This window comes from Meles meles, chromosome 11 (assembly GCF_922984935.1).
Source record: "Meles meles chromosome 11, mMelMel3.1 paternal haplotype, whole genome shotgun sequence".
Lineage (NCBI taxonomy): Eukaryota > Metazoa > Chordata > Mammalia > Carnivora > Mustelidae > Meles > Meles meles.
Genome location: NC_060076.1, coordinates 5,710,601 through 5,720,998, shown reverse-complemented (window position 1 = coordinate 5,720,998; position 10,398 = coordinate 5,710,601). Strand labels below are relative to the sequence as shown.

General features: G+C 59.8%; 1 protein-coding gene across 1 annotated transcript in view; it reads left to right on the top strand.

Moving 5' to 3' along the window:
* The first annotated feature begins 213 nt into the window (after nt 1-213).
* The window catches only part of NCS1 (neuronal calcium sensor 1), a 51,254-nt gene continuing 41,069 nt past the window's right edge, over nt 214-10,398 (top strand). Inside the window, exon 1 of the mRNA XM_046023500.1 lies at nt 214-370. Coding sequence (XP_045879456.1) covers nt 307-370 — 64 coding nt within the window. The 5' untranslated portion in view covers nt 214-306. The remainder of the gene's footprint in view (nt 371-10,398) is intronic.

Here is a 10,398-nt window from a genome sequence, read left to right as displayed (position 1 = left end):
GGCGGCGGCCGGACGGCCCGGGCCTGCGAGCGGCCGCCCCGCGCCCCCGGCCCCGCGCCGCGCCCAGGGGGGCCGAGGCGCCGCCAGCCGCGCAGCGCCGCGCGCCGGAGCCCCGCGTCCGGGCCGCGCGGGCCCGGCGGAGACAAAGGCGCGGCCCCGGCCCGGCTCCGGCTCCGGCTCGGCTCCGGCCCGCCGGCCCTCCGCGCGCCCCGGCCGCCGCCCGCCCCGGCCCCGCGCCTGCCGAGCCGCTCCCGCTGGGCGCCCCGACGGGGTCCGGCCGAGGGCGGGGGGCCGCGGCCGCCGAGGATGGGGAAATCCAACAGCAAGTTGAAGCCCGAAGTTGTGGAGGAGCTGACCAGGAAGACCTACTGTGAGTGCGCGCGCCGGGACCCCCGCCCCGCGCTCCGCGGCGCTGCCTCCGCCCCCTCGCGCCCCTCCCCCACGCCCGGGCCCCCCCACCCCCACCCCCCGACCCCGCGTCCCTCCTCGGGGCGCGCCCGCCGCACCCCTCCCTCGGCCAGTCCCCGCCCTGCCTCCGCGCGGGCCCCTCCGCAGCACCCCCGGCCGCGCCCCCGGCCCCACACCTGGCCCTATTGTTCTAGGGCACCCCTCCCCACCCCCACGCCCGGGACGGGTGCCGCCTGTCGGCGCGCGCGGGGCCACCCCCGGGCCGGGAGGACCGGCCCCAGCCCCCTACCCCCACCCCCGCGGCCCCTTCTCTGCAGAGCTGTCCGAAAGAGCAGGGGTGTGCCTGGGCGAGGGGCGGTGGTCGGGGAGGGGGCTCCGGGTGGCGCGGTGGCTGGGGCTGTGCGGAGCCGACTGGCACGAGCGCAGCGGGGTGGGTGATTCATGCATCACGATGCCGCTGCTGTTGCCGCTGCTGCTGCTGCTGCGAGGTTGGCCTGTCGCCCCCTCCCTGGCCCGGATTGTGTGCGTTGGGGTGGGGGGTGGCGAGATTTGCCAGAGAGCTCCAGGCGGCGGCGGCGCGGGGTCCTGGGCGCACTGTGGGCTGCAGGATTTACAGGGTGGATTCTCCCGTGGCTCTGATCTCACCTCCCCTTTTCTAGCTCTGTCTGCCACACTGGGAAATGCGTTGATGGGGGAGTGGGGGGTTATCTGGGCCATCTCAACAGGTCACCGTCTGGGGTCCCCCTAAAAGGAGGGTCTGCGCATTTCGGACTTCTTCAGAGCTGGCCAAGTGTGTCTTTGCACTTGGCCCAACTTCACAACTGTCCTGCACCCCAGCATCTCTGGTTTCTCTATGAAGGACTTCTCCCTTCCCTGCACCCTCTTAAGGGGACACCCCGGCTTGCCAGGAGTTCACGGCACCGGGTCCTGACCACATGCTCTTATTTTGCGGGGGGACCGGGAGGAGGACAGCTGCATGGTCTGGAAGGGCTCCTCCCTGAGTGTCTGACTTGGACAAGAGCACCGGCCCTGGGTGTTCAGGCCCCATACCTGGCAGCCACAGGGGTCCAGCCCCTCTGCACTCTTCCCCCAGGAGGGAGAGGGACTGCCAGCCTCCTGCGTGGATGCAGGCCTGGGAGGCAGCTTCTGGTGGTGCATTGCACAACCTCTGTCCCCCCCTCCCCCCCATCGGTCTTCTGGGCACGTTTGCAGGTCTGGCCAAGCCCACACTTCCTTCGGCTCCCTGCCCCTCGCCCCCATGTGCTTAGAACAAAGGGGGCTTTCCTGAGTGGGCGCTACTCTGCTAGGAGGGACTGGTCCTTCTCTGGTGGCGTTCTCCAGCAAGGAGCTCACATCCCTGTAGCTGCTCCCTCAAGCGCAGAAGCTCCAAGGACTGGGACTCGGTCCTTCCTGCTCTTACCTAGGAGTTGGGGGAGGAGGACAAGATGGGGGAGGCGGGAGGTGGCCCAGTTTGGCTGCCGTTCTGTGAGATTAGCTGGGTCTTCCCTTGGGCTCTGTCCAGATGTGGGCCGCAGCTGTCTGCAGGTTGGTTGCAGGTGGAACTTCCCAGGCTCCCGGGCCTGGGGAGGCAGAGGGCACCACGGGCTTTGACAGGAGGGGTGGGCTTGGGTTGCACAGGGTGTCCCCACGCATGAAGCCAGGTTGCCCGCTTCCTGAGCATGTCCCATGCCAAGCTCTGCATCATCAGCTCATAGACTCACCTCATACATGGCGGGCACTGCCGCCAACCGCATTTGCAGACAAGGAAACTAACACTCAGGGGTGAAGTCGTGTGCCCGAGATCCACAGCCAGTCACCAGGCGAGGGTCAGGACTCAAACTCCGGTCCGTCTCCAAAGTTACGCCCCTTGAAAGGGCTCAGAACTCAGGCGGAGAAGTTAGGAGAGGCTTTTCTTCTGTGGGTCCCTGTCTGATTCTAAATGGGAAGGGGTGGGGGGGCAGTCATTTTTGGGTCCCCCACCCCAGCACATCTGTCAGCCTTGGGAGAAGTTGAGTCAACAGGGCTTTGGTAGGAAGGGGCCTGGCGGTACTGAGCCAGCCTGGGCTATTTTTAAAGGCCTTTGGAGACCTGGAACAGTTTTGATCAGAGAGTTAGCTCAGTACTTTCCTCCACAGAACCTTATTAGGTGTGGGCCGGGGGAGGCGGCAGGGGGGTTCTTCAGCTTCCCGTCTGTCTCCCTTGCTGCTGCTTGGCTCTGCTGGCACTTAGTAGGTCCACAGATACTTGTTGTTGGAAAGTCTCCCGGCAGGAAAAGCAGAGAAAGCCTCCAGCTTGTCCTAAGGCCCCCAGATGGGCTTCCTTCTGATGGGGCCTGGGGCCATCTGCTCTGTGTTCCGGGGGTTCTGTGTCAAGAGAGGAGCACTCAGCAGGGGCCGTCGGAGTCTCGGGGAGAGCTTGTGAAGTTTCAAGTGCATGGCTAGCTTTGCGCTCAGATTTCTCAGGCCTTAGGTCTGGGCTGGGTCCAGGGCCTTGCGTCCTTGGCAGGTGTTTGTCACGCAGATCCTGGTTCCCAGGAGCCCCATCTGAAGACCCACACTGGTTCCCGGGGTCCTAGGCTGCCTCGGGAGAGCACAGCTGGCAGCAGTGCCCAGAGGGGAGTCCAGATGTTCACACCTGGCTCATTGCTGGCTGCCGCCCCTCTCCAGCTCCGTGGGAAAGACTGTCCCGGTGGTGTGTGTTTGCGTCTGTGCGTGCGTGCGCGGGGGCGCAGGAGAAGGTCTCAGACCCATCTGGTCGAAGCCTAGCTAAAATTTCCCGTCTTTCAGGCTGAACACTGCAGAGGAGATGTTTTTTCCTCCTCTGCAGATAAGATTTTGTACATCGTCGTGTCCCATCGTGCCATCCTCACCCTGGCACAGCTCACATCCAGGAGCAGCAGGGGGTTCGAGACTGCGGTGGGGGGGCCCCTGTCCAGCCATTACTCGGAGAGCAGGAGTCCGTGTGGCCGGCAGTGCGTTTCTCAGTGTCTTTCAGCTTGTTGGTGAGGCTGTTGTCAACCCTGTGTGCCCAGGCTGTGGGACAGGCCAGCCCCTCCCCGAAGTGACCCTCGGTTTCATCATCTGCAAAATGGGTATGCCCGTGGTACTCAGCTCCCAGGGGAAGTAAGGCGTCTGCAGGGTAATTTCCTTATAGCCCAATATGTAGCCTTTCGCAAAGGGTCCTCCTTAAGGCGCGACAAACATTTGTCAAGGACGTAAGGATGCGTATGTGAACAGTACACGACTCAGCTTCATCTTGAATTGATCGTAAACACATCTTGCCGGCAAAGCTCGTCTCTCCGCACAGGAATCTTCCCACGGCCCCGGACTTTGTGCCTGGCCCACAGGAGGCAGAGAAAGGTGGGAACCTCGGTGTGCCCGAATCCCAGCAGGTTCTTGTTTTACCTGGTCTGCCCTCACCTGCCACTCATCAAACACTCGGGGCTGGGCGCAGGCACTGAAAAGGGAAGGAGAGGGATGTAACTCTTGCCTTCAGAGGGAAACCAGCCAGATGGTCCCCAAAACCAAGCTTACGGGGCTCGAGCTGTCTGCTGCGGTCTGAGCTGCGTTGGTTTTCAGGCCTCTGGGCTGCAGATACCGCTGCCCCACTTCCCGTCCTTAGCCTCTCCCCCTGGGGCTCCTGGCACTCTCCAGGGACCCCTCCGTCCAGGACTCGGAGGAGGTCGCCTGCTTCTTGTAGCTCTTGGTCAGCCCAGGCTCTGCCTTGACCTTGCTTGCCAACCTTGAATCTCTGCAGCCTTATTCCTGATGCCCCGAAGGGTGCCGGCATGCAGCAGCTTGTGGAGAGGAGACACAGCCAGAGGGGAGGTCTGGGCAGCCGGCCCCTAATGCTTCTGCCCCCTCCCCCAGAGCTGAGAAGGGGACCCCCCATTTGCCATCAGGAGTCTGGGGTTAAGAGATGCTGAGCATCACCCATTGGGCTCTTGTGACTCTCTGGCTTTGAGAGGGGTCACACGAGGGTCCCTTCCTGTAAGAGAAGGAATATTTCCAGTGATCACTCCCCTCCCCCAGGGCTGCTTAGCCAAAGGGGGCACAACATGGCCGTGGGGGGAAGCAGTAGCTGGTACCCATCTGGGGACAAATGAGTCGGGCTGTGAAGGGCCCCACAGCCAGGCAAGGAATAAGCCACCCAGGAGAGGGAAGGCCCAGAGGGAGGAAGGCGGCTTCTGTTATGCTATGTATCCTGGGCACGAGGGGGTGAGACCAGGGAGGCCCGCTCCCTCTCTCCACTGGAGGTGAGAGAAAGCAGCAAGAGGAACTGAGGTGAGGGGCGTTATGCTGCGGGCGGCGGGGAGAGGTGCATCTGGGCAGGAAATATCCATGTCTGCTCTTAGGAAAGAACTCAGTATCCTGGAGAAGGGGGCTGGGTCCTGTGACCTTGGGCAAGTCACTTACCCTCTCTGAGCACCGGCTCATTCGTGGACAGCAGCTTCCCATGTGACTCCGGGGATCCAAGTGGGAGGATGCTTGAAAGTCTAGACTCTGGGCCAGAAAGGGAAGAGGGGTGGTTTGGCACAGGGTCTTGGGGAGGATAGTAGGCCTCTGGGGCCAGGTGGGCTGGGGTTCTGGCTCTTTCCTTGGGCAAAGCCCTTGTCACAGAGCTTTACTTCCGTCTTGTAGAAGACAGGCAGCCCAGACTCCCAGAGTTGTCTTCGGGAGTGTGTGAAGGGTTTAGTACGGTTCCTGGTTCTGGGGACCCTCTAGACTTCTGGTGGCTTTGCTCCTAGGATCCTCTTGTCTCCTAGAGCAGGGAGCGCCGAGTGGGTCTGCGGCCTGCGCCTTTGTGCTAAGAGACGAAGAGAGGCCAGAGGTGGGGCAGGAACTCGGGGGGAGTCACAGAGCATTGGCCTTCTCACCGCCCCGCCCCAGAGATGCTGGCGGTGTGAGGGGAAAGCCCATTTTCGGCCACCCAACTCTCTCTCCTCCCAAGGCCAGACCTCCGCCCTTCTGGGCAGATGGTGGGGCGCGGGTCAGTGCAGCTGGAGCTGGGCCCGGCTCACAGCACTGCACGCCAAGGGCCCTGAAGGCCATGGAAGGGCTCTGCCCATTTTCTGAGATGGGCGGGGGGCCATGGGAGGAGAAAGTTAGATGCGGGTGTGGAGAGTGTTCTTATCTGTAGTCCAAGAATGGATTGGAGGAGGGGGTGCTCATGAGGGCTGGGGGTGGTCAGGGTGACGAACTGGGTGTCCGTGGGGAGGACCCCAGATTCTGGGTATGTTTAGCAGGAAGATTCTGGGGAACTCGGTATGTAGGTTTCATTACTTTATATATTCGGGATTATATACTTCCTACTTTCTAACTTTTTTAAACCTGACAGTTGTGAATGTTTGCTCCCAATGTGAACTATTCTTTCAAAACATGATTTTTAAGGGGCGCCTGGGTGGCTCAGTCGGTCAAGCGTCTGACTCTCCATCTCAGCTCAGGTCTTGATCCCAGGGTCATGGGTTGGAGCCCTCGGCTGGGCTCCATGTCAGGCATGGATTCTACTTAAAAAAAAAAAAAGAAAAGAAAAGAAAGTTTAAAGCATGATTCAAAAAAATAAAAAGCGTGATTTTTTTAATGGTGTATCATATGAATGCAATGTTTTATTTGCTCCCCTGCCTTTGGACAGTTAGTTTCCTTCTTTCCTTCCTTCCTTCCTTCCTCTTCCTTCTCCTCCTCCTTCTCCTTCTTTTTGCCAATATCAATAGTGCTGTTACAAACATTTTTCTACTCAATCTTTGTACGAACATCTTTGCAATAAATTTTTGCATGTAGCTCTTCTTGAAGATACATTCCCCAAGGGGCACCAGGGTGGTTCAGTCATTAAGTGTCTGCCTTCGGCTCAGGTCCTGATCCCAGGGTCCTGGGATCCAGCCCCACATTGGGCTCCAGCCCTCCCGCATTGGGCTCCCTGCTCAGCAGGAAGCCTGCTTCTCTGTCTCCCGCTCCCCCTGATTGTGCTCCCTCTCTCACTGTGTTTCTATTAAAAAAAAAAAAAGATACATCCCCCAAAATGAAACTGCGGAGTTAAAGCCTGGGGACGTCTTAAAAGGCTTTTGATAGAAAAATTGTTAAATCGCTTTCCAGAAAGTCTGTTGCCATTTCCATTCTCAGCAAACGTGGATGAGAGGGTGCCTGTTTCCCTGCACTCTTGCCAGCACTGAGTCTTACTGCTTTTCTTGATTACTGCTGATTTTGTGGGGAAGAAAAGAGTAGCTCACTCTTTCTTTCGTTCTTTCTTTTAAGATTTTATTTATTTGACAGACAGAGATCACAATTAGTCAGAGAGGCAGGCAGAGAGAGAGGAAAGGAAGCAGGCTCCCTGCTGAGCAGAGAGCCTGATGCGGGCTTGATCCCAGGACTCTGGGATGGTGACCTAAGCCGAAGGCAGAGGCTTTAACCCACTGAGGTGCCCCTACTCTTTCAATGTTCATTCCTTTGATTACTATTAAATAGGATCCAAGGACCTTTGAGCTAGAGGAGGTTCGGGGGTCCAGTGCCTTTATTTTACAAATGGAAGAACCGAGTACTGGAGAGACGAAGTGTTCCTCCCAAGGTTATAAGGCAGATACCAGGCAGAAACCCAGGACTACTGCCTCTAAATGTTGGGGTGTCCCCCATTGTGCCATGATGGGTTGGCTCTTGGGGTTGAGACGGGGGTGTCTTGCTGTTTTCTGAATTGGTTCATCTTGTCCTAAATATCTCTTCCTCTCAGGTAAGGAAAAAACCAGTATCAATGAGAAAGAGCATCCTTCGTACTGGATGTAACACTCCACATGTCCTGGGTGTGGTCTGTTTACCAGGGCAGAGAACGTTATAAATTAATGTGCCAAGTTTCCAGGTAACTGGGAATTGGGATCAGATTCCCAGCGGAGGGCAGGACTGCAGAGTGTTAAGAGCTTGTGGGACAGCTTGCTGTCTTTGGGCTGTGACTCTGGCTAGCCCCTTACCCCTCTGAGTCCTGGTGTCTTGTGTGCGAGGGGGATGGACCACAGTGCTTTTCCCAACAGGGGGACAGGAGAGTATTAAGTGCTCAGTAAAGACTCCCATAGGAAAGAGGCTGCTAAGCTCTTGGTGTCCGGGGACAGGGGTCCTTGGCCACCCCCACCCCCACCCCCCGTGGTGGCCTCTGTATTTGGCCCAGGTGGTCTGTGGTAGGATCATTCTGCACTGGGCTCCTGGCTCACTGAGTGGTGGAATTTAGGTCCCTGCTTAGAGATGGCCTTGGAGGGCCAAAGAGACACCTGCCTGGGCTTCAGTCCCAGAACCATCATAGCCTGGACAGTGTTGGTGGAGTCCCCAGTGCCCCTGGGACTCAGTTTCCCTTTCTGTACTACGTTCCGATTGCCAGCTGGTGAGAAGTCTGCGGGCGGCTACACTGGGACTCCAGGGACTGAGCGTGCCAGGCTTTGGTGACCTGGGATCACGGGCTGTCTCACCCGCAGGTACAGTTCTTAGTTTCTCCTGCCTCGGTTTTCTCATCTGCGAATTGGGGCTGCTGTGGGTGAGGTTAGGGATCACTGAGACGGGAATTTGGTGGCTCATCGGTGATGAAGGCGGATACGCCATCAACGCCGTGGATCAGAGGCCGTCCCCGCCGCATGTTCATGTCAGCCAGACCCGGCTCAGGGTTCCACGCGCCGGTCGCCAGCTCCTCCCGGGAATCGTGGGTGGTCCTCGCTTACAGATGAGAAACTGAGGCTCACGGGGGATCAGGATTGGCCCAAGGCCGCCTGTCTGGTGAGCGATGCTGCTGGCGTTTGATCCTGGGCGGAGCGGGGGCCCTTGGGCGTGGGGGCGCCGAGAAGCTGCCTTGGAGGTGTGCGGGCGATCGCGAGCCAGCGTGGGTGCCTGGTGTGGGTGTGTGGTGGGGCGGGGGCCGCGGATCACATGTGCGAGCCCCGGTTCGCGGGGGCGGGCTCCGGGCGTGAGTGACGGGGTCGCGGCGTGTGTCGGGAGTGGGCGAGCCGGCGTGTCTGTGCCCGCGCGTGCGCACGCCGGTGTGTGTGCGGGCAGCTCTGCGCAGGTTGTAAACGCAGATGCTCCGGGGGGGCGGGGGGCGCCGGGCCGGGAGGGGGGTGCGCTGTGGGGGGAGGAGGGAGAGACGGGCCTGGGGACCTGAATCAGAAGACCATGGTGCAGTTGCCTGCTCGGGGACCAGGAGATTTGGCTGCCGCTTCTCACCCCTCCGCCCTCACCGCGGTCCTCTGTGGGAGCCCTTCCGTCCCGGGGCAGTGGGGGAGCTGGGGAGGGGGAACAAAAGTGACAGCCCCCACTTACCAAGGGAGTATGCGGGGCGGCAGATAGTACAGATATACGGCCTCTGGTCTCACCACAACCCTGGGAGTAGCGACTACTGAGCCCATTTTACAGGTGAAGAAAAAGAGGCCCAAGCAGATTGGGAGACTTGCGCATGGCTTCCCACACAGTCCGTGGCCACGTCGGGGCTCAGGCTCAAATCTTTGTGTGCCGAAACATTGCCCTTCCGTCTGTGTGCCTGCCTCCTACAATCTCTGTGAACCTTATAACCTTAGAGCTGCTGAGTAAGGTAGTGAGCACCCCATCATTGGAGGCACTCAAGCAGCGGTTGGATATCACATACTGGCCGGGCGTCCCAGATTCCTGGGCTGGACGTGAGGTTGGGCAGTGGGTAGGATCCTTCCAGCTTCATAGCTTTACAGGCGGCCCTAGTGGTTCCAGATGTTTTGCCTCCCGCAAGGGATTTGGAGCAGCCTCGGCCTTGCCTTCCTCCGGGTGTAGGTAGGACAGACCTGCAGGAAGGCAGCAGGACAATGGTTTTGAGAAGTGCAGGAGGCAAGAGGGGGCTGCCCTGCCCCCGCCTCTTAGGCTTTCTCAGGCTCTGCCCATCCCAGGGGAGGCTCCGATGCTTGTGAGGTGTCCAGCGCTGGGCTAACCTCACAGGGTCCTCTCAGCCTGGGAGCTCAGAGGCGGTGTGTCCCACTGTCCAGCACTGGCACCTTCCCTGCTGCTGAGGAGCCCGCAGGCTGGGCGGAGAAGCAGGAGGAAGCCCAAGGACCAACAGTGTACGCCTGGGGCGCCCCCTGGCTTCCTGCCCTGCCGGTGCCCGGCGTGGCCAGGGTGCCTCGAGAAATGTCTGTTGGACAAAGCGGGAGACCACAGATGCAGTGCGAGGCTCAGGGACACAGCGACAGAGGGGTCCTCAGGGGTCAGAGGCCTGGTAGCAGCGCCTTGAAGGTTGGGACATGTGTGGTGGATTTGTTTTCTTGTGCAGTGCCCGACCTGGAGCCGCGAATAGGGCAGGACTGTGAACACCTCTGTGGAAGGCTCTGGGCTTTCCAAAGTGTTTGTCTGTGTGTTGCTTTGTTTTGCTCCTCTGCTGACCAGGGTGGGACGCGCTTGTGCTCCTGACCTGCCATCAGATGGAGTGGGGCGGGAGGGGACGGGTCTCCAGGTTGGAGTCGGGGTCCTGGCTCCAGCCCCACTTGCTATGGCTTTTAGCTGCCCCCTCAGGGTCTCAGTTTCTCTGATGTCCCGCTGTCTATGTGATGGGATGTCACCTTTTCTTAACTTGAGGGTATCCCAATGGGGCCACCCGGGGGACAGTGCTCCCCACCTGGTGAGTCTGTGTTGCGGGTGCCCGGGAAGGGGTGCAGGGCAGCTGCAGGCTCTGGCACGCCTGGTCTCCTGGGGTGGCACCAGGAAGCTGATGGGGCGTCCAGGCCACCATGCTCCAGATTCCCTGGCAGGGGAGAAGGAGGAGGGCGGGAGGAATGTGGCTTTGAGGAATGCTTAACCCAAAGCAGAAATAGCACTCCACTTTTTTTATTTTAGGCTTGGGTTTTCAGCTAGGAAGTGGGCTCCCTCTCTCCCTCTCTCTCTCTCCCCAGCCTCCCTGGCTCCCCCACTGCTCTGGCCTTTTGGGGACAGAAGGTGGCCTCCCCCCCCAACTAAGAAGCTGCTGTGGGAACCAGGAAAGCCCTGGATTTGGTGGTAGGCAGAGCTGGGT